The sequence below is a fragment of the Ammodytes marinus genome (assembly GCF_949987685.1).
Source record: "Ammodytes marinus genome assembly, chromosome: 24".
NCBI classification, from domain to species: Eukaryota; Metazoa; Chordata; class Actinopteri; order Uranoscopiformes; family Ammodytidae; genus Ammodytes; species Ammodytes marinus.
In genome coordinates, this window is record NC_137228.1 from 10,401,835 (window position 1) to 10,426,560 (window position 24,726).

The following is a 24,726-nucleotide window of genomic DNA, read 5'->3' on the forward strand; positions in this document are numbered from 1 at the left end:
AGAATGCTTACAATGAATATAAGTTCTTTAAAGAGCCGGTAATTAATGTCGCGTCTTGTTCATATGTGTACTACATACACCAGGTACAGACGGTACAGACCCTTCATTTGACGTTTTATTTGTTAAAAAAAAATGTGTGTCTTTCCCTTTCAGATGATCAAAATGACATTTCGCTAAGCGGACGTCTGACTTGCTTGCCCTCAGACTCACCTTTTCATTGCCGCTGCTGAGATTCCTCACAGCCTGTCTGTCTATTCATCTGTCTGTCTTTCTGTCCCTGCTTCTTTTCACCCCCCCCATACTTCACACACTTACTCCTCTGTACTTATTTAAAAGGCCAGTGATTGTACTCTTTCCCAATGTAAATAAAAGTCTGAAGGCCGTGTGCGCCTCCCATTTATAGCACCGCTTTCCTATTTTATTTGCGTTAAATGGAGATTTATATGATATCAATATCAGTATGAATTCTTTGTGTATGTTTGACACTGACAAACATGATATGTTGTCCCATTTATTAATGTGATGTGTCTTTTTTGGAGCGTGTGCTGGAGAGTAAATGAATGTGTTTTATTATTTTGTGTGTGTGTGTGTGTGTGTGTGTGTGTGTGTGTGTGTGTGTGTGTGTGTGTGTGTGTGTGTGTGTGTGTGTATGTGTTTGTGTGTGTGTTTGTGAATAAATGTGTATTATTCAAGTACATCCACATGCCTCTCTGTGCTTAACCCCTCACCGGGCTCAGCCAATAGACAGTGACCTCCTGGTTGATTTCGTCCAATAGGAAATTGGCACAGAGTTCGACCTGAAGAGGGAGGAGCTTAAGGAGGTGCAGGGCTTAGCCAATCAGCTCTCAGAAGCTGGCGCCGCCAATCTAGTGGAGCCCCGGCAACTCCAGCTCAACAATCGCTGGGTTGAGGTGGAGGGCAAGTTCATACCCTTCAAAAGACAATGTGTGAGTTTCAGTAGGCACGACTTCTATATCTACAGCACTAACAGAGAATACTAATACTTCTCCATAGTACTACCACCTTTAAAGACGTGTGTGAGTCCTTCAGTAGGTAACAATTGTTTTTCACTAACTATTAACATGGAATTTGCTTGAAAAAGCTTCAAATGACAAATGTCCAAAATGAATCCGCTTCAAAATGTGGTTCACAATCCGCAGTGCAGTGGGCTTCACATTCCTGTATACTGCTAAAAATAGAAGTCAGAAAGAGAAAGTTTAGGTTGAAATAAGGCTATTAAGATGACCAAGTAAACCAAAAAAACATTATGGTTTTAACAAAAGGATGTATTCTAATTCACTGTACAATTTCATTTCTGACCTGAGTATAGGCCGGTTCCGAACATATAGATTACTGTATCTGAAGACTTATCCTTAATGGTAATATGATGCTCCAACCATATACCCCAAAAGCATAAAACGTTGCTTCAGTTTAAATTCATTCTGGCAAGGATAATTATGGAAGGTACACTGAATAAATTCATACTTCTTATCTCATTAAGTCTACCTATAGTATTTTCATAAATGTAAGGCCAGGGTTAGCATAACAAAAAAGTTATTCTAAATCAGAATTCAATTGTTCCCTTTAAAAGTTGGAGATGCTTTTTTTGTTTTTCTTTGCTGCATTCTCATTTTACATGTCTCGTCATGTGAAGCGCGCTCACATGTCTTAATCTCATTGGTTTGCTCTTTCTGACTCTGTGTCACCGCATGCCTCCTTCGACCTATCACATCACACCCTCACAGTTCCCTGACCTGCCAATCTGTGAAGATGTATGTACTCTGTCACCCAATCACATGCACTCACACCCATATGGTATCATCTGTTGAACTTGGACAAACACACATCTGAGCTGTCAGGTTTCAGACTGCTAGTAATGCATTTCTTCAGGCAAGGCGCGATGAGAGGGAATCATTATTTAATGGCCTTTTCATTTTTGACTCGACACATTTGCTCTTACTCAGCGATTGTCCTGCTTCACTGTTCTGATACAGTGAACCTGGGAGCTGCCCAGGTCTCCCCTGCTGCTCTACTTAAGCTGTTAAGGCACTTCAGCGCATTGCTCAAGGACTCTTAACTCAGTAATTGGTGCGCTTCATTTCCCATAGCAAATTCAATCTGGTGTGGGTGCTCTCTATCTGTTATCACACATGCCTGGTTTGACTTTTAAAATACTGCACCAAACCTTGCATACATATTATGAAATTTAGAGATTATTATATGAAAGCAAAGTGTCCTTGAGCAAAGCACTCGATCTCCTAGCCGAGCCATGGCTGTCGTTGGATCAGACAGCTGTGCTGGGAGGAAATGTACCCGCAATTGTATTCAAAGCATGTATATTAGAAAGATGGTCCTCAATAATATTTTTAACATTTAGGACTCTATTGTTATAATAAAATAATCCTACATTATGGTTGGGCATATTACTCTAGAAGTCATGGCCAATCACACTTGTTACGTTAATCCCTTTTGTTTGTTACACTAGAATTTTCAAGTTTCAACATGACACTTAATGTAAATGATATCATCCACTCTACTTTAGTGTCACCCCTTATGTGTCAGACACCTTAATGTCTCTGACTATTTATTAATATGCTGCAGTGCTGCCTAGTTTCTTCAAACAATGGATTTTGATAAAAAGCCGAAAGCAGTGCAGATGTGTGTTCAGTCCTATAGTCATCAGGAAGGAATAACGAGAGTAGACCAGATCATGAGAGTGGGAGACGCATGCTTACGTTCTATTCTTTCTATTTAAAAAAACAAAACAATCTTTGTGTCTGGAAGAGTGATGAAATCCAGCTAGAAAACTGGAGGCCTATACATCGATTTTTGAACATGCTGGAAAAGGAATCTTTGTTTTCCTGGCAGAGAGCTAAAGACTAGTCAGTCCAGACAAAGAAATCTAAAGAACCAAAATAACTGCTACAGGCAAAACCTTTCCTGTTGAAAGTGACACTCTAACCTGGGAACTAAATCTGATCTCCACACAGTAAACAGCCAGGCGGTGTTATTGTTTCACTAGCAGCCTCTCGCTCTCATCATCTACATCTGCTAATACATAAACACATGCACACCATGTCAAAACATTTCTCCATGTGAAAAATAAAATGTATGAGAAGGTGGGTCTGTGTTTGTGTGTGTGTGTGTGTGTTTACACTAAACGTAGTTGTTATTTTCACTATGAATACGATCTACTATATGAGAGATAATACTGTGTGCATCTGTCACACTGGGTTATATGAGTGAAAAATGTTAAACTATTCCTTTAATATATGCGCCATAACCCTTATCCCCTAAACATATTTTGCATGTTTGAATGAGCTGCAAGTTACTTTATTGAATTAGAGACATGTTTGCCCTGTCATAGTGTGTACATATCTGTATATTATTTCTCTCTTGACCAGTTGTCATATACATAAAAAGCTCTCTTTCCCATTATAACCCAGTATGACAGAGCTCCCGCCCTGCACAATGCTGATAGTGAGCAGAGAAACTGGGACATTCACAGACTCTGGCCCCTTGCATTTCTCTTCATAACACACATTACAAATGAACACAGAATGCATGGGTTAAGTCCAGGCAGCCACCGGGGTTGAATATTTATATCCCTGTAAAGGATATTCAGTTCATAGTAGTGGGTGAATCAGTGCGTCACTCCACCCCCCTTCCCCCTGGTACAGACATTATTACTGTCACACCAGGCAAACCCAGCACTGACATGTAACTTAAAGGCCATGCAGAAATCATTAACTTTATGTAAGGGCGGCTCATGATGCTAATGTGTGTGTTTTATCTGGGGGTTCATTAAAAAAGTGTCATTGAGCATGGGAGAAGCGATTGCCCAGGTGAAAGAAGCATATATAATAATGAAGGGAAATGAAGAGAGTGCAGAGTGTTAATATCCCGGGTGTGGAGACTCCAGTGGTAGCTTCATTTGCCATGCTGAGCACAGAGTATTGTGTATCATGGTCAGGGGAATGTGAGAAAGTTATTTAAGGGGGTTAAATCACTATCGAAGGCTCAAATGAATTATAACGACAGCTGGGATATGATCATGATATACAATAAGGGATGAAAAATGTATTAGAATTGGATTCTTTCTGGACCCAGTATGAGAGTACGTGGTAGCTATCTATCCCACAACCTTGAAACGATCTGGGGTTTTATATATTTATATGGTTGTCATAAATAATGTTTTTTTTCTATCAATCTGATTAAAATGTTCTCATATTTTTACTTTTTTCTATTTTATTTTTAGTTACGGTCTAGTGAACTTCTTTAATAACTCAAATCCCAGATTGGTTCAAAATAAAAATTGTATCCCTTTAAGCCTTGGTTTGTTGGCCTGGTTAGAGAAATTAACGAGCACGATAAAATTATTTTTGTATGAAGTCATAGTTTGTTTGTCTTTTCTGACCTGCCTCTATGCGTGTGCGGTTGTGAACATGAATGTATGTTGTTGCTTACACCACCCTCGGTGCGTGTGTGTGTTTGTGCGTGTGTGTGTGTGTGTGTGTGTATATGTGTGGGTGTCCAGGAGTACCTATCAGAACTGCAGGCGCTTCTGCGTTCCGTGTCAGAGACGGACTTCAAGCTGAACTCTCCTGAATACTGGCCCGCAGCGTATTATAACCTGCCTCAGCAAGAGCACTGCCTGAAGGTCAGCTCAGCTACACTCTCTCTGTGTGAGAGCCACACACTGTATTTCTCTAATAGAAAAAGTACACTGAATAAATACTAGAATAATAGTCTCAAGGCATAGGCTAATTATTTGAATGACAAAGCATAAAAATGCCATAAATAGGGAAAAATATGTTATCTATATGTATTTTCTATGTAAATTGCACCCTTACCATAACCTCCTTAAACCCAGGAGGTAAAGGTCAGCACAGACAAGCTGCTGGCCCCTGTGGAGGGAGTGTTGGCCCGGAGAGAGAAGATGGTGTCTGAAGCACGGCCTCTAGAAGGCCAGAAGAGCCAGGAGACAGCCACCCTCCTCAGTACTAACTGGGACAAACTCAACAAGCTCTACCAGGACAGACTCAAGTAAGGATGGAGAGTTTCCAGGTTTATTTACAGTATATACTGTATACACTGTTTATGTGTACTTGATGCATGAATATTGATTCAGATTTGATATGTTAATCTGCGTGTGTTTGTGCACTTCAAGGCGTTGGCAGGATTGCAACTCTAAGTGGCAGAAGTTTGTTATGGATCAGAGGGTGCTGGAGGAGTGGCTGATTGACGCTGAAAGCACTTTGAAGCTGGCCGAAAGTGAACCAGCACAACACAGACAGCACCTCAGGGTAACACACACACACACAAACACACAATCACACACAACCACTACCACAATATTTTTGTACAGATATAACCACACAATCCTTTTACCAATTGTTTTGAGCTCAACCTGATACTATATTTTAACATTACCTGACCGCCACAGTTTGATTAATTGGCAAATGACCTGACCTAACAAGACCTATTTGCAGCCTGAATGCCTTCATACTTTGACACAATGAGTAAATGTCCCGTCCAGATGTTGATGGACATTTTATATATTATACATGAAATGACTTGCCAGGAAAAGACATGCCATCACACATACCACACAATGCAACATCACAACATGACATGTCATTTTCTGTGTGAATGGTTTATTGTCCATATGAAGTCAGTAACACACACACACACATACACACACACACACACACACACACTGGCACACACTGGCACACAGATGGTAGTTGTCCATAAGAAAAAGGCAGTGAGTGTCTGACAGTGCAGTACGCCTCAAAACAAACCGAACACTTTCCTTTTTTAGGCCTTATGTAACAATATTATGTCATCAATTTTGACATTTCAATGTTGCATCAACCCCTCCTAAGAATTGAAATTGAAGGATTATAAAAAGCAATTTTACAAAATTGTAGGAACAATGGGATTTTACTTAACTGAGATTTGGATTAATAATGAATGAGGAGGCATTTTCACATAGGAAAGATGGCTTGTGTTCACAGATGTCTCACTGAGTTGACTTTTCATTACAGTTGCTGTGGTTAAACTGAAGCACTCAACCATTCATATGGAGCACTGTTATGTGTGTGTGCTTGTGTGTGGGTAGGTGTGTGTGTCTTATTGCGTCATCAGACATGCCCGGTTCACTTTGGGCTGCTGTGATCAGCTCTCAATGTCCACCTGCACACAAAGGGATGCAGTGTCCAAGTGCCACTCAAGTGCCAAGTGCCAACCTGTGTGTGTGTGTGTGTGTGTCTGTGTGTCTGTGTGTCTGTGTGTGTGTGTGTCTGTGTGTGTGTGTGTGTGTGAGACAAGGAGAGAGAGATAGAGGGTGTGCATTGCATTGAGACAGAGGACCATCTGGTACCTCAAATCACAAGCTGCCACCTGAACCGCACCCAATCCTGAACCCCCGGTGTAACAACACACACTGAGACACATATTGAATAAGTACATGAATCATGGACTTATATACACTTGTGGGAACCTACACAAAAACCCGACAATAAAAAAGCTAATCCTTGTGTGTGTCTGTGTGTTTGCAGGACCTAACAGACGCCATACCTGTCCAGGAAGTGGTGTTGGGCAGGGTGAACTCTGCAGGAGAGGAAATCAGCCAGTTGAGCACACCAGACGATGCCTCGAGGCTCCGATCGCAGCTCAAGCTACTCAACACTCGCTGGGCTAACGTCTGCCAGCAGCTCAACGAGCGCAAGAGGAGGTGTGTGTGTGTGTGTGTGTGTATGTGTGTGTGTGTGCAGTTCAAGGATTATCTATGCTTGTCTTGCATTCAAATGTCCCTGAAAGAAATGTTTTATGAAATATTTATAATATATATATAATTGTGATTGTGTTAAAAAGTGAGACCCATTCCACCTTGGTTGTGTGTCCCCTTTCAAAATGAGCCATTGGGACTGTGCTCCATTCCTTTCCCTAGAACATGTCTCACTCTCCTTTTCCTGTTTTTATTTTGTCTCTTGCTGCCCCCCCCCCCACCCCCCATTCACTCCTATAGGTCTGAGGAGTCTCGTTCGGCGGCCGCAAACCTCCAGGAGGACATGGGCTCAATGCTGGGCTGGCTGGACAAAGCAGAGGGCGTCCTGGCCATCCCTCTTCAGCCCGCAGAGCCACAGCACATCAGGGATACTCTAGGCAAAGTCCAGGTACTATCCACACAACACAACAGCCATTACAATTGGCCACTGAGCTCTGTGTGTGGGTGTGTGCAGCTCTGAGTAATTCAATTTGCATGATATTATAGTGTAAATGAGATTATTACATTATTAAACTCATGTCCTTATATGTATGTGTGTTGGCTTGTTTATTCCAACTGAGATAAGTGTACGGTTTAATTCTGAAATTCAACCTTGAAAGTATTTCATTGTTCGTGTGTTTAATTTTTTATTGATGGAATGCTCAGTTCATTGAGCCGTTGCAATTATTTTTAAATTAAATTCAGTGTGTGTGTGTGTGTGTGTGTGTGTGTGTGTGTGTGTGTGTGTGTGTGTGTGTTCATCAGGCTCGCGTCGAGGAGCTTCCTGCCAAGACGTCTGCGATGGAGGATCTGAACTCCAGACACAAACAGATTACACTACCAGCCGACGGGCAGAAAGACATCAGGCTCATCAACGGGCGCTGGGCTCAGGTAAGGCAGCTAGCTAGCCACTGTGAATACTAGAGCTGACAGCAGGCACAGGCTTTTAGTAAACAGCCATTCATCTCCACTCACCATAACAAGGCTACACCAGGCTACATAATCATGTCACACACATTGTGAACATTTTTCTAAGGTATTCTCACATTACTGAATAAACAAAATATCCTCACAGGAAAATTGGAACCCTAGAACACCTTTTTTTAAGTTAGAAAGTGTGACTTAAAAGGTTACTGTTTCACTGTTGTTGTTGTTTACAGCAGCTGGGCCCACAGTTTTGTTCACAAACATATTCTAGTCTTAAATTTGGTTCAAGGTGCTTCATAATTATTTTGTTTTGATGTATGATGATATAATTATTCAATACCAAGAATTACATGTAGAGTAAATTCGCAAATGTAAACACCCCCCTCACCTTCCCCCCTCCTCTGAAACTGCATAGTGCAACTTTAACTGGCTTGCTGTTGGCTTTATTTTGTAGCATAACTCCTTTAATCCTGAAATTTCACGGTCATTACATCTACCTAAACTCTCCTTAGTGGTTTTAAATGGTCAGGAGTGTTATGTAGCTGAATGTCTGACAGCCTGTCCATGTTTAGGTGTCCAGGGCTCTGCCTGAACGTCAGCTGGAGATCGAGTGTCTGCTGAGGGAGCTGGAGCAGCTTCATGGTCAGCTGGATGAGCTGTCTGCCTGGGCCGCTAGCACCAGAGCCCAGCTAGAACAGGGCCAAGAGGAGCCATCAGCCAGGGTATAACACACACACACACACACACACACACACACACACACACACACACACACACATACATAAACAAACAGCCTAGTAGTTATTTATTTCTGCTATTTTCCCACATAAGCCTTCATTACCCTATCATTACATATGCTGGCCAGTTTCATATTAAAAAAAAAGCTTCCACAAAGAGCAGGCTGGTCCTTTTTATGTAAAGTATTTTGGACGGTATATTCTACTTTTGTGTTGTTGTTTTTTTTCTCCAGCTGATCGAGGAAGTTCAAGTCAAGCAGCCAGAAGTGGAGTTGACTTTGGAGCGAGGCGATCAACTGTTGAAGGACAGCCCTCCCAGCCAACCAGCCAGGGTGAGGAAGTCAAACACTTATCTCAATGCTTTGAAAGGAACCAACAGCGTCATTGTGGCATATATGCTTCTTCATAATGCTGTTGACTGTATGACGCAGTGAAAAACGTATTTTTGATGATAAAGGGCAAAGACAAAATGTACTCCTTCAGGGTTAATGTGTTGGCTTGCGGCATTTCTCTGGGGGAGTTAAATACATGGAACACTTTCCTCTTTCACAGCTCTAGTTCTGCTTGAAATATCTCACAAAAATACATATTATGTTCCCCATCAATTCATGTCAGAGAACATTGCATATTTTGAAGATCAGAAGCATACACAGAAGCATATTTAATTTGGAAAAAGTTCCACTGAGCATGCCCCACCACCTCAATTTAAAATAAAAGCCTTTTCTTACACTTGTCAATGCTGACTGTGTGTGTGTGTGTGTGTGTGTGTGTGTGTGTGTGTGTGTGTGTGTGTGTGTGTGTGTGTGCGCTGACAGGTGAAGCATGCCAAGCTGAGAGAAGACTGGCTTGTGATCCTGGAGCTGGTGAGGCAGCACAAGGAGAGGATGGCCGCTCTGCTAATAGCCAAAAAAGCCAGTAAGACTTCAATTTATTCAGTGGGTCGCTTGATATGTTTGTATGATAGTGTGTGTTAGAAAGCTTCGAGGGCACAGAATAATTATAGTATATTCGGTAGTATGTTTAGCCAACTCTCGCCATGATAATGCAACTTCTGAAGATTTAGGATTTGAGTTAGGGCTAAAAATTAAATTAAGGAAAGTAATGGGCAGGGGTTTACATATCTTCAAAACTAATAATTGAATATAGGATTAAATAAGTATAATTTTTCGGCTACAGGGGTCTTGATGATCTGACCAGGCTCTGGTGTGTAGTTGCTAAACGGTTATTCTGAGCTCTGAGCTAACAGAGAGATTTCCATCTTGCGATATAAAATATATTTCCACTTATCACTTTTTTGCGATTTATAGAGTTCAAAGCATAAAAACAAACTTTTTTTTTGGTGTTCCCAGATGAAAGTCTGTTAGGAAGTTCCCAGGCTGAATCTGCGGCGCTGGCTCAGTTCAACAAAGCCTGGGCGGAGCTCACTGATTGGCTGACCATGCTGGATAACATGGTGCAGAACAAGCGGGTGGTGGTGGCTGACCTGGATGACATCAACGACAACATCAGCACAATGAAGGTCAGAACCTCACAGATCTCTGTTAAAGGTGCTACGAGGAACTTTTAAAATATTTCTGAAACTTTCTAATTTTTCCTCCGATGATCATAAATGACACGTTACAAGCAAATTTTCATTTTTCATTTATTTCATTTAACTTTTATTTATCCTCGAGAGACCAATTGAGGGGTGACCCTCATTTTCAATGAGACCATCCCTGCAAAGAATGCTATTTCTATATCATTTTTCTTAATGCCTTTGTCATGGGTACGCTCACCCAGGAACTACAGATGGCGTAGTGAAAAACACAACCGGTTTTGTCCAAAGGGGGTGCAAGAATGAACAAAAACTGAAAGTTCCTCAGAGCACCTTTAACTAGATGTACAGAACAACACTAAGGGAACTGTTGTAGTTCAATGTACCACATGAAAGTAGGGCTGGGAAGATATTAGACAAGATTTACCGTATCCTTTGTACATGATGAGGATAAGAAGTTATTTTCCAATCAGGCGTCTCTGAAGGAGTTGGACCAGCGGCGGCCATTCCTGGAGAGACAGGTGACAGCAGCCCAGAACCTCAAGAACAAAACCAGCAACCAGGATACCCGCAATGCTATCACTGAACGCAGTATGTCAACAACCACACACACACTAACACTAACACACACACACACACACACACACACACACACACACACACACACACACACACACACACATTATTATCTCATTTATATACAGTCTATGATACTGATGCAAATGTACAAATTTAAATCGAAATGTGATTGGTGAAACAATGTAAACAGAAAACAGGAGTTGACCATCACAGACTTATATAAATCTTATTCACCTGTCAAACGAAGCATGTGGCACCCCGTCCCTTATATCTGCATATCATTTACACATGTCATACTCTAATGTATGCAGGACAGCCACTCTTGGCCTGCTAAAGGGAATAATAGGTGCAGCTATATATACAGTACATACCCTACATGCAACATCAAGAATAAAACACAATAAGATTTAGAAAAAAACAAAACAACCTATTTGACTTGCAGCATTAAAGATAAAATGTTGCCAAGTGAGAAAAAAAAAGCAAATATTGAATGACTGTAGTCGGGGTTTTCTACTGTTGGTCAGGTTAGCATTTATTTACCTATATATATATTTTTTTTTTTATTGTATTTTTTATTATTTTTTTTATCATAAAAGCAAACAAAGAAAGCAACAAATGAAACAAAGGTTCCAATTTAGAAATTTCTTTCTTTCTTTCTTTCTTTCTTTCTTTCTTTCTTTCTTTCTTTCTTTCTTTCTTTCTTTCTTTCTTTCTTTCTTTCTTTCTTTCTTTCTTTCTTTCTTTCTTTCTTTCTTTCTTTCTTTCTTTCTTTCTTTCTTTCTGTGGTTGTAGTTGAGAGGCTTCAGACTCACTGGGAAGACTCTCAGACCAAACTCTCAGATAGGACAAAGCAGCTCCACAACATGTTGCAGGACTCCACCAACTGGCTGGATGCCAAAAACGGAGTAGACCATCACATCAAGTGCGCCAGTGAGTGGCTGGAGTCCTGGCAGGAGATTACCTACACAGTGGACGCATTGAAGAAACAAAACGCTGAACTGAAGGTAGGGCTAGATGTCCCACTCCCTAACTTCATCAATGTCTCAAAAAATATTGTCTTTTAGTCCAGTCTCTGTTTTGTGTCCCAATTAGCTTTGTCATAACTTATTATTTTATCCACCTTGCATGTGGGAGTTATAAACAGGTGGCTTCAAAATGTTATATTAATCATCCGTGGAGTGAATCCAGAGTGAATCATGGACATTTTTCAAAATCGTTTCAGTTTGTCAGTTTTTTTCCTTTTTTCTTTCTTCACCCTCCCTCCCTCCCTCACTCCCTCACTCCCTCCCTCTCTCCCTCCCTCCCTCCCTCCTCAGCACTTTGCGAAGGAGCTGCAGCAGTGGCAAGGCCAGGTGGACGAAACCAACGCACTGGCCAACAAACTGCTGACACTGTACGCCAACGATGACACGCACAAAGTCCACCAGGTCAACGACAACATGGTGGCCACCTGGACACACATCAACAAGCGGTAACTACACTTAATTGAACACAACCCAGGAAGTCACAGGTTTTACTCTTTTGTTAATGCAGCACAGTTTTCTTTGTATCTGGTTGGATCATAGGGCACTGTGCAAATCACCCTACTGTGCTTTATGGGGTGCTCCAAGGCTCTGTACTCAACACACTTTTATTTACTCTGCGTGCTCAATTTAACATTGAATGGAACTCATTGTTATGCAGATGATGAGGTTTTTTAGATCTCTGAAAGTAATCCATAGTATTTGCAATCAATATTTTAACCAAACCTGGAGTTGAAAGCTGACACAGCTCACTAGCTCATTACTTATTTGACTAGTTCCAATTAGACCAACAGAAGTTGTTAAAAAAGTCAAGTTGATGAATGTTAAATGTCTTGCAGAATTCAAGACTATTATTCATTGTGTGGCAAATGAATGCTTTATAAGTCGTTTCTGTTCTCAGACTTATCATCTTAGCCTTTTTTAGTATTTTCATTTTTTATTATAAGCTTTGAGTACGATTTCATCCACTGCCTGGTTTTGTATTGTTGTCTACAACTATCTCCTTTGCAAAATATTTTTTTTAACAAGACATACTTGGATAAATAAAGAATTAAAATCAATTCTGGAATCTAAACAAAACAGAAAACACGGAAAGGGTACTCAGTTTTGCTCACTGGCTACATATATTTGGTGATGTTTATCTTGTAATGTAAAATAGACTTGAAATGTACACGTGTCTCTGCAGTGTTGGAGACAGGGAGGCGGCATTAGAAGCAGCTCTTAAGCTGATGCAGCAGTTCTATCTGGACATGGAGAAATTCCTCAACTGGCTGACAGAGGCTGAGACCACCTGCAACGTATTGATAGATGCCACCAACAAGGAGCAGCCCGCAGCCAGGAACCTGCTAGCACAGTGGAGGGTAAGACACACACACACACACACACACACACACACACACACACACACACACACACACACACACACATACACACACACACACAGGGTCAAGTCACCTGGTTGTTTATTGCGCTATAAGAACATTGATGTTCATTGCACCTTAAATCTCTGTAAAATGTTTTCGGTGTTAAAAAATATAATACAAGGCCAAACAGCCTCTGTTCTTGTAGTTCAATCGTACATTTCCAAAGAACAAACGGAATATAGACAGCATATAGTGCGTGCTATGCTGCTTTGTAAACCAGTGCTCATTTATTTCTCATCTGGAATTATACACTTTGACCTGAGACTGATTAAATATGTAGGTTAATTGAGGCCAAACTGAATCATTAAGAAGTCTTCTCTTTAAAAACCTTTATGTTTAAATAATTTATATTTACATGAAAATTGTATATTTCTTCTTAAAATTGGCTGAGGGTGTATTATGATAATGGCAGAAACACCCAATGAGGCTGGGGTACTCAACTGAAGATATGTCGTACTGGTTGAAACATCACTGAATGGTCATCACGAAAGTCATTCCAGCAAAGAAGATGCTTTCAACACCACTCAAGACTCGTGCTGTGCAAAATCGTTCGGGATTGCAACTCCTAATCCTATAAGGGAACTCCTAGTCCTATAAGGCAAATTATAGTAATAATATTCAATTATTATTTTACACAGAAAATAGGAGCAGAATTGTTAAGCCTTCTCTGTTCTCTGAATGCCTTTTAAAGTGTGTCTTGGTAGCAGCAGGGCTACACTGAGCAGCCAAAAATATCTGGTGTAGACCCATTTAAATAAGGGTTAATCGATTGAGAGTGTGTAACATTACTTGACACATCTCCTTGGACATGGTGGTGATGGGGGGGGGGGGGTTGATCAATATTGGGTCTTAAAGGCTGAATGATAGAATTCCAATGATATTCGATTGAACGGCATTCAAGGACTGATTGACTGGAGGAGCCAGGACAGAAAAATCGTTGGGCAGATATGGTGATGTAGGGACTTTGCCTGGAGAAGATTATTAACAGAAGTAAATAGCAGAAAAATCGCCTATTGGGGGATAGAAGGTCATGTTGCCTTTCCAATCACTGCTTATAAAATCCTCCTGTAGGTTCTCCTGTCAGGCAGGCTTAAGGCTACGGCATTAGGGCTGGCCTTTATGCTCAAACCGAGATGATTAAATGTGTCACTCGGCTGCATTTAACAGCTCCCTTCCCTTTTTTATGTTGACCTGTACAGGAGACCTATTTTCAGCTGTTACAATTACTTTTACAATTTTAGTTTCACAACCAGTGGTTTCACAACTATTTTATATCTTAGCTATAACGATCAGGAGTTTTCTACACCTGATGTTATGTAGATCTTCACCGGAGCAAAGCAAGGGATCCATTTTTCTGTTTGTGGTTTCATGATTAAGGGTTTATTGGCAACAGAAAAAAAATTTATTTGGTAAATGATCAGCACTGAGGTTGACCAGACATCATCACTGTAGAAACTCAAACTTCACCAGCAAAAATAGACATGCGTACACTGTTTGATTGACAGGTGATCGCTTTGATGTTAACGCCACATAAATCAAAGACAGCAATGTTAAGAACTTTGAAACTTTCTCCTCCCAGACATCAGGGACATTTCCAGTTTTTGACCCAGAGTTCAAGACGCTCTTCCTTGCCCTGGCTGGTATGACAGGAATGCTGACGTGGCAGCATCGTGCAATTTCATTGGCCAGTCGGTGCCTGGCAGACAAATGCAAAATCCCCACACTGCATTGTGGGTGTTGAAGGGAAAGCTCTGTTCTGAGAGAGAACATATTTTGACCCCAGGCCCTCACCCTGCACCCACACACACACACACACACACACACACACACACACACACACACACACACACACACACACACACACACACACACACACACACACACACAAAGAACGTACATACTGCCAAGGCAACTCACATGCAGCATTTTGGAAATACATTTTTAGATACACACTCTTGGAAAAGTCATGTTGTGCACACTTCCATTCCACACACACACACACACACGCGCGCACACACACACACACACACACACACACACACACACACACACACACACACACACACACACACAGCTCTATAAGTACAACAGCAGCACTGTATGCAGAGCTGTGATAGTCTTCTGTGTCCAATTATAATGGCGGACGGCAGTGCGGTGTAGCATCCAGAGAGCGAACACACACACACACACTTGCGGGTTGAAACACTACACACAGATAACGTTTAATTGGAAAATGAGCGGGCTCATCGTTTTATGCATCCTTTCAAGTTCTCTGTGCCTCTCTCCTCCTCCTCCTCCTCCTCCTCTTCTCTCTTCTTCATCCTCTGCATCTTTCCAACTCACACTGACTCACACTGTCCAACTCCTTCTCTCTTTTCACCACTTACTCACTCTCTGTCCGTCTCTCCATGACTCTCCCTCCCTTCCTCCTCATCTCCAAATCTCTCTCTCTCTCTTTGTCACACACACACATGCACGCGCACACACACACACACACACACACACACACACACACACACACACACACACACACACACACACACACACACACACACACACACACATTTAAACAGAGGGCATCCTAATGCAGTCACACTGGGAGCGTTTCTTGAGGGAATAGGAGAAGCAGATGATGCTTCTTCTTTTTCTTCTCCTTGACGTCTGGTTTTGGGGGATTCCAGAGTAAAGATGCTGCGCAGGAAGGTCTACCATGTTCAGGTTGGAAAAGAAAAAATTAAGAACTCTTCTTTTCAATGCAAAACAAGCATTGTAACCCTTATTAAAAGAGTTGTATTTTTTGGAATGTGACATCTGAAGATATAAATGACTTTCATTGACTGTGTGCGTGTAATCATCCGTTTGACATCTGTTTTCCGAAGTTTTAACAGGCAACTTCATAATCTACTGTTTTTGTAACACGAGAAAAAAAGTTTTTACTGTTTTCAGGCATTGATTCTTTGTCGGGAACTTGTCGCATTGGAAACAAAAGTGCTTTTCACATAAACCAGAAGTCTAAAAATACGCTGAATTCGCTCCTCGCGAGGCATTCGAGGTCAAGGAGAAGAATGCGTGTATTTTGAACAGAGACTAGGCGTGAACAAAATGTGAAACGATCCATTTTAAAACGAGGACATCAACGTTTGGGCATCAAACTTTCCAAAACTACATTTAATACTAAAGCCAAAGCTGCACCTCACCTTCACTGACTTTCTATTTGTTCTATTTCTAGTCTGTGTCCCTTACTTCGGTGCAATGACCCATTTTTTCATTCAGGTATCATTGAAATTTCATGTCATCTCATTGATCCTAAAACTTCATGTGAGTCTATAACATTTTCAAGATGTACAAACACATTTCTTTCTATTATTATTAGGGAGAACATCCGGACAAGTTTTTTTCAATCCTCCAACAGCATAGTGACGTGTTGGCAAATCAAAAACTCATGTAAAAGTAGAAACATGCTTAAATAATCACCAACTTCAAGTTCCTGGGTGTCCATATTTCACAAGACCTCTCCTGGTCACTCAACACCTCCACTCTGATCAAGAAAGCTCAACAACGCCTCTTCTTCCTCAGAAAACTGAAAAAAGCTGGACTCTCCCCTCATATCCTCTGGAACTTCTACCGCTGCACCATTGAGAGCATCCTCACCAACTGCTTCACGGTGTGGTATAGTAACTGCACTATGGCTGATAGGAAAGCCCTACAGCGAGTCGTAAAAACTTCTCAAAAAATAACTGTCACATCACTCCCTGCCCTCACTGACCTTCATCAATCACGGTGTCTGCAACGTGCAAACAAAATCATCAAGGACCACACACACCCCAGTCATGCACTGTTCTCTCTCCTCCCGTCCGGGAGACGTTACAGGAGCCTCAGGAGTCGCACCAGCAGGCTCAGAAACAGCTTTTTCCATAACACTGTAACACTGCTCAACACCAAGCCCCTACACTGGCCCCCCCCCGCGCCCCTTTTTTTTTAACATGGACCATGGACTGTCTGACTATACCTCTACCACTATGCACTTTACTTACGCACTTCAATAATGCACTTTATATTCATACTGCATTCTATGGACCCTTCAGAACTATATGCACTTTAAAAATGGACTGAATATTTAACTATGAAGATCAACTGCAATCTGAGACTTATGTATGTATTACTTGCACTTTATATTCATACTGCATTCTATGGACCCCTCTGAACTATATGCACTTTAATATTGACTGGATATTTTTTTACTTTGTTGACCAGCTGCAATCTATGTCTTATGTACTATTATTATTATAGCGCTGCTATAACAAAAAAAAACTTTTTATTAATTGCACTACTGGTTAGATGCTAAACTGCATTTCGTTGTACTGGTTGTCCTTACTTGTGCAATGACAATAAAGTTGAATCTAATCTAATCTAAATATAAAGCATTTATATGTAATGTAATTAATGGGTCATTTACTAATGCTTATAGGTCAGTAAGATAAGAACTAAAATAAAAAATACCCAGGTGAAAGCTATGTGTGTTTATTCCAATGTTTCTTCTATATTTAGTAGTTGAATCAGCAAAGTAAGACTTGATATTTCACTCTCAGTAGTCAGTGGAGATGTAGTAGTCGGCAATTAACATGGCATTTACAGATGAGGCAATGATTGATGCCACTTTTCTGCTTGCTGAATTTTTCTATTATGTGTTCCATTTACAGTTACATTTTTTTTATTTCAGGTACTTTGAAGTGAACCTTTCTTACGTCTTACCAAGAGCACTAAGGCTTGCACTGATGGATTGTGTCTAGAATTAGTTTTTGCACATCAAGGGAGCACCACTGACACAGTCACCAGCTGATTCCAGAGTGAATAGCACATACTGACATTTTCCTGCTACAAAAGGTTCCATCCCAAATGCATTAAGCCCTGCAATATGGTTCAATCCTGGTGGTTCACCTGATCCCATTACTGAGCACTCAAGCAGTAAAAAAAAGTGAATTGCTGAAAGATGGCTGCTATTACCAAGAAAATTAAGTGTGTGAATTTACTAGTTTAACTGACTCTTACTTTGTGTGTGTGTGTGTGTGTTTGTGTTTTTTTTGCAGGAGCTTGAAGCAGAGATTGACAGCCACACAGAGCTGTATCACTCTCTGGATGAGAACGGCCAGAGGATAGTGATGTCGCTGGGGGACTCGGAGGATGCCGCTCTGCTTCACAGACGGTTGGACAACATGGGACAGCGCTGGAATGACCTGCGCAACAAGACACTCTGCATGAGGTGAGTTTTTTAATTTCTTTTTTAAGCTATTACAGTGTTTCCCCCAGGAAATGTCTTAGTCAAGGTGGTCACTGTCTAGCCGTACAGGAGTTGCGCCGCGGCGAAAATTTTGGGGGTATTTTGCTCAAAGATGCCAATGCGCACTAAAGAAATAGTTCTGTTTATTTGAAAGGAGCCAGTTGAGGTGGTTCGGGCATCTGGTAAGGATGCCCCCAGGGCGCCTCCCTAGGGAGGTGTTCCAGGAGCGTCCAGCTGGAAGGAGGCCTCGGGGAAGACCCAGGACCTAGGTGGAGAGATTATATCGCCACGCTGGCCTGGGAATGCCTCGGGATCCCCCAGTCAGAGCTGGTTGAGAAGTTTGGGGTTCCCTGCTCAAGCTGCTGCCCCCGCGACCCGATTTCGGATAAGCGGTTGAAGATGATGATGATGATGATGATTTGAATGACACTGACCTTACAGTTGTGCAATTTTGTTTGCTATGTGCACATTTTGTGCAAACATGCAACAAAAAAAATACAATTAAAGAAATTCTACTGTTTTGGTGCAATACCATGCAGACACACTAAATACAAATAGTGGACCATACACTTAACATGTGTATGCACATCAAAGTGCTTTTTAAAGTTCATTTTTGGATGGGGGGCTGTTGTGAGATTATTGTGGACAATAGGCATACTGTGATGCGATCAATTCATATATGGTTATTATTAGCCTACTTGCTTGATTTCTTTTTAAATACAGAGATTATTGGTTGTTTTGGAACATGTATTTCCAAATTTAAAACATAAAAATAAAGCAGCATTTAAAATTCAGAAAAATAAATCTTGTCGGCCTACACAAGCATGCTGTTTGAAAAATAATTCAATTGTTGAAATAATACAATGTGTTTTCCCCTTAAAATTACTAAATGCATTTCAAAGACAGTTACGCGCCCCACACACATCCTACCTCTACTGCGCGTCTACCTCGCGTCTGCGTCTGACTTTTGGTCACAGACTGTGAAATCAACGTAGAGCGAGCACACATCCAACCTCAGACGCACTGCTGAGGCGCGTCGGAGGCACGTCTGCAGCGCCGCTCCCCTTCACCTCAGGAGGCTCGCCTATTTTTTTCTGAGAGCAGCGCGTCTCTCTCGCGTCTCTGTGCTTTAACTGATAGAGAAATACTCTGCTGACAGTCATACCAGCAGCATTCACTCTAGTTACACGTTTACCCGGTGTGTTTATTTCAAAATAAAACATCCCTCAGTCGTATACGCAAATAATCCCTTTATTTCACGATGTAATTGTGCAATCAAAATCCGAGGGATTCAAAACCTAATTTTCAATTAGTTCTGGCATTTCATTTTTGGATAAATGACACATATAGAGATCCAATATAGTGAAGAAATAAAAAAGATCATGATGAGCGCAACAGTTTTCCGTTGCTCTATCTGTGTCTACGGCCTTCTTCTTCCCCGACCACACCCCCCTCTCTCTCTCCCGTATAAATCAGTAAAGTGATTTTTGAAATACTCTGCTGAGAGTCATATTGACTTCATACTGGCAGCTTTCGCTGTAGTTTCACCATTTCCTCGTGTGTCCCCTTCAAAATAAAACTTCCAACAAGCAGCAGCAGCTGCTGAGACGTTGCATGTGTGTCCGAGAAAAGTCCGAGAGAGGCAGCAGTAAGGTAAGGCGACGCGCTCCAGAGGTAGACGCAGGATGTGTGTGGGGCGCGTTACAGTGTGCACTTCTGTAAACTTACTGAAAGGTGCCTGGGCCATCACTCACATGCATGTATCAGACTTTTCTCTGCGCTGTATGAGCCGATAAGTTGTGTTGCCACGTGATGTGGAGTCTTAAACTAGTCTAGCTTTGCAGAGCACTTCTTTCTGTTCAGCTAAATATATCCCCATAGAACCACACTGCGTTTATTATCGCCACCGGTTAAATGTCGGTTTGCTGCTGCTCGTTTACTCTCCCGTGTACATGCTTGGTCGGTCAGTAGTCAAGGCGGGGGGCTGGTTTTGCTAAGGCGGCCGCCTTAACTATAAAGTGCTGGGGGAAACACTGTATTATCTGCTGTTTCCCAGTGGCTGTAAATGTACTTGCAGGCACTTCTGGACCAGAGTTTAATTAAAAAATCAAACAATGAACAGTATTGAATGTATAAAGTCAGTAGATTGGCAGTGTCTTACCTGCAGAATGCTTTCTCTGTGTGTTCTGAGCGGATAGCAACTTTAAACCATTGAGTTTACATTAAAAACAAAAGAAACAAAAAATGACCTTGCGTTTGTGTATTGAAGGGCCCATCTGGATTCAGAGTTGGCCCCGTGGAAGAGGCTCCACATGTCTCTACAGGAGCTGTTGAACTGGCTGAGGGTGAAGAGTCAACAGCTGGAGCAGGAGCCACCTGTAGGGGGAGATGTGCCCGCTGTGCAGACCCAACTGGACACACACCGGGTAGGAGGGAACACGCACACACACACAATGTAGGACAAAAAAAGACACTCTGCTTGTCTCTGTAGAATTTTTGTTGAAAACAGTAACACACACACACACACACACACACACAGATTATAACAGACATTAATTGGAACACTTTGGTAACACAAGAAACCAATTGAATGAGTCTGTTTGATTATTTCATTAGACAACGTTTTGTGGTTTCATAGCGAAAGCAGCCATTTATGTTTTGAGGCAGACTTCATGTCTCTCTGACAAACATAATGCAAATCAAAGGCTCGGAATAAATGAAAAGGACAGGTTGAATGAAAAACCTATTTCATGCACCATTTTTATGCAAAGAAGCAATAGGATTGGCTCAGCTGATTTGGTCATTCCATGTATACAACCGTAATGATTTTACAAAAATGGCGAGTCTCTTTGTGGATATCCATTAGGGGGAAAAAGGCTTTTAGTCAAAGCGTTTCACAGTTAATGTAGACATGTTTTAGTGTGAGGAGCCACATGCATACTTGTATTTTATGATGATTAGAACACGAAATCCAAAGCAGATACAGATAAGTGCACTTCATCTAGTTGTGTGTATGTGTTTGTTTGTGTGTGTCTTGTAACAGGGTTTCAGAAGGGATGTGAGAGTAAAAGAGCCAGCTGTGACTAAGGCTCTAGATGAGGTGGGGGTCTTTCTGTCGGAGCTGCCCCGAGAGACACCATCCCCTGAGCAGAGAGGTAACATACACACACACGCACGCACACACACACACACACACACACACAAATATACACACACACACACACACACACATACACACACACACACACACACACACACACACACAACCTCCTAACTGGTTACCTTCTGACACTTCTTCATGTTGGTTATTTTTCTTACAACGGTTAAGACTGTCCCCTTTTAGCGTCTTAGAATTGCTTTGATGTTTTTGTTTTTTTCACGTTGGATGGATTAAGAATGTAAGAGTTGTAAGCAGCATAAGCTCTTTTGTAGCTTATTTTTTCAGGGCAGGTTATTATACCTATTAACATTTGAACACACCTTGTACCAGACATTTAAATGTAAAAATAAACAAGAGCATCGCCATAATCAGCCACTCACACCTGAAGTCCTACAGTACATAAAAGAAAAATATGAAGTGAATTGAACAGACCTGTCTCGCTCTGACTCACTTAGTGAACTATGGACCCTAGTTACAGCCTGGCAACCTAGCGCACACACGCACACGCACGCACACACACACACACACACACACACACACACACACACACACACACACACACACACAGCACCTTCCTGCAGCACCTTCTGCACCATGGCAGCAGCTGGTTGCCGGGGGCTCATAGAAAAACAGCTGAACTTTAACTGTGGCGCATTATACCCATTCAACTTCCAACTCATACACTCTCGGAGAACACGGAAAGAAAGGATGATCTCCAGCTGCTAATAGCTCCCGCAACGAGGAATAACAAGCACTTTCTTGATTTTTTTTGGAAAGTAATTCTAACTCTGCGTTTTAGACTTTAGAACAGTCTTAAAGCGGGTTTGACACAGTGCTTCTGAGTGCATGACATTTTGCTTGGTTTTAAACCAGCTGGCTTTGCTATAAAAAAAAGGAACCTATGCCTTCACAAACAGGCCTGAGACATTTAAGCGATAGACAGACAGACACTCTCAGGAGCCAGTCTTCATTGTCACGGCTATGGCTGGTGCTTTTGTTTGAGTTTAAAAGGAGGAAACAGGCAAGATGTCCACCTCCTAAATTGCTGCTGAACGCTTTTTTTTAAACTGTGCGTAGGTGAACGTACAACAATCACAACAAGACTTCAAACAAATCACCCCCAAATATATGACAAGAGATTGAAAGATGCTGGAGGGGGCTTTAGAAAGGGCTGATGGAAGTGTCTCTCTTCATGAGTTTTTCAGACAATGTCCTTGAAACACACAGCAAAGAAAACAACTGCAGGAGCTCTTTCTACCTTAAAGTATTGATAGTCATGTGGCAACCAGACATTCTCTCCTCGTGAGATGCATTTCCACACAGCTTTTAAGGAGTTATATACGTATTCATTTTGTCCACATTTATCCTCGCAAATCTGTTTTATTACAAATAAATAGATGATTAAGTTGTACTAGCCCACAGATTGTTAATAAGTGGCTTAGGATTATACTTGGAAATGTATTAAGAGGTCCTGAAAGCCTAAGAATGAAGAGTTTAAGGCGTTTTGAGTATTACACACACAAGAGTTTTCGTTATTTGTGTTTCTGCGCGGTGCATTAAGAGCTGTAATTTTCACACGTCTGTGATGTCGCTATATTTTTGCTCTACATTAAAAAACAAGTTACAAATGTGCTTTGGTTTTTTCTTTTTCAAAGACATTAAGATTTAAAAAATAATAATGTGTGGATTGTGTGCCAGAGCTTGTTAGGATTACAAATATATAATATTGTTCTGCTTTTATTTGACATTACAGGACTTGTTTTCTTTTCCCTTTAAACAAATAGGTTAAAGACCTGTTTGGTTTACACAGTGGGTTACGGCCTCCACACACATCCTACCTCTACTAGGCGTCTACTGCGCGTCTGCGTCTGACTTTTTTTCTCCGACCGTGTAATGAACCTAGAGCGGGCACACATCCAACCTCAGACGCACTGCTGATGCCTGTCGGAGGCACGTCTGCAGCAACGCTCCACTCAGGAGGCTCGCCTATTTTTCTCTGAGAGCCGCGCGTCTCTCTCGGGTCTCTCTGCTTTAACTGATAGGGAAATACTCTTCTGTGAGTCATATTGACATCATACCGGCAGCTTTCACTGTAGTTTCACCATTTCCTGGTGTGTCCCAAGCGAAAATGTGGCAACAACAAAAAAGACAATGGGTCACACGGATTACTGTCGAGACTCAATATTAGACTCAATATAAATCATATGCATCATAAATGAATGACATGAAAGAACTTCATTTTTAATGGGAATTATCTATGAAAACACTATGTAGAAAGATAGGGCTTTTAGAAGCAGCGCTGCAGCGGCAGCACGTTCCATGTGTGGCCGAGAAAAGTCCGAGAGAGGCAACAGTAACGGAACGCGACACGCTCCAGAGGTAGACGCAGGAAGCGTGTGGAGGCCGTTAGAAATAAAAGTCCTGTATCATATTTTTTATTCGCTTCTCTAATGTCTGTTCTATACTTGATGTAGTTTAATCTTGATGTACACACTTTAAATGGTCTTGTGTCTGAATTGTGCTATGTAAATACACTTGCCTTGCCTTGTCTTAAAACCTCAGATATCAGCCCAGAAGAGCGTGCCCAAAACGTGGGGAGAATTCTGCGCAAAGAGGCGGATGAGGTGGCTGTGCGTTGGGAGCGTGTGAACATGGACAGTGCAGAGTGGCAGAGGAGGCTGGAGCTGGCTGTGCACCGGCTCATGGAGCTACAGGAGGCAGAGGACCTGCTAGACGGCCAGCTGAGGCAGGCAGAGATGGTCAAAGAAGCCTGGGAGCCAGTAGGGGATCTGTTGATAGACTCCCTGCCGGAACACATAGAAAGAGTCAAGGTCAGCCTTATTTAGCATTTTAGTTTCAAATGTTTTTTTTATTGAAAGCGTTGTGCATATACGCAATAAGGAACTGCTTAATTTTTTTTTTAATTCACAAGGGTTATATAAGGTAAAGAAGAGAAAAATTATTAAAAATAATAAGTAAATAAAAGATGGCCATATTTTTTTAGAAGATTGCACCAGTTTATCACTCAAGATTAACATAATACGTTCTAGGTGCAATGTGTTTGTTAATTGTGAAATCCACAGCCTTCCTAGAGGTACTTCCGAGCAACCTTCCAAAATTGAAGTATGATTTTTTTTTTTTGCTGCTATTAGTCCATTGAGAGACAAAGCTTTGTTAAGAAACAGTCAGTTTATTAAGTACCTTGGAATGGCCCAAAATAATCATTCTAGGGTCTGACTCGAGTGTAATTTTCTGAATATTGGAGAAGATTGGAGCATTTAATGTGTATCCCT

At 41.5% G+C, this 24,726-nt stretch overlaps 1 protein-coding gene across 1 annotated transcript in view; it reads left to right on the forward strand.

The window, feature by feature from the left end:
- The window catches only part of LOC307269996 (dystrophin-like), a gene marked incomplete at its 3' end in the record, with an annotated part of 102,422 nt that overhangs the window by 69,810 nt on the left and 7,886 nt on the right, over nucleotides 1-24,726 (forward strand). Inside the window, exons 41-59 of the mRNA XM_080053119.1 lie at nucleotides 777-947; nucleotides 4,538-4,660; nucleotides 4,874-5,046; nucleotides 5,171-5,306; nucleotides 6,564-6,739; nucleotides 7,034-7,181; nucleotides 7,538-7,663; nucleotides 8,272-8,421; nucleotides 8,670-8,768; nucleotides 9,252-9,351; nucleotides 9,786-9,955; nucleotides 10,444-10,561; nucleotides 11,342-11,553; nucleotides 11,866-12,020; nucleotides 12,758-12,932; nucleotides 18,083-18,255; nucleotides 20,543-20,699; nucleotides 21,317-21,428; nucleotides 23,996-24,264. Coding sequence (XP_079909245.1) covers nucleotides 777-947; nucleotides 4,538-4,660; nucleotides 4,874-5,046; nucleotides 5,171-5,306; nucleotides 6,564-6,739; nucleotides 7,034-7,181; nucleotides 7,538-7,663; nucleotides 8,272-8,421; nucleotides 8,670-8,768; nucleotides 9,252-9,351; nucleotides 9,786-9,955; nucleotides 10,444-10,561; nucleotides 11,342-11,553; nucleotides 11,866-12,020; nucleotides 12,758-12,932; nucleotides 18,083-18,255; nucleotides 20,543-20,699; nucleotides 21,317-21,428; nucleotides 23,996-24,264 — 2,943 coding nt within the window. The remainder of the gene's footprint in view (nucleotides 1-776; nucleotides 948-4,537; nucleotides 4,661-4,873; nucleotides 5,047-5,170; nucleotides 5,307-6,563; nucleotides 6,740-7,033; nucleotides 7,182-7,537; nucleotides 7,664-8,271; nucleotides 8,422-8,669; nucleotides 8,769-9,251; nucleotides 9,352-9,785; nucleotides 9,956-10,443; nucleotides 10,562-11,341; nucleotides 11,554-11,865; nucleotides 12,021-12,757; nucleotides 12,933-18,082; nucleotides 18,256-20,542; nucleotides 20,700-21,316; nucleotides 21,429-23,995; nucleotides 24,265-24,726) is intronic.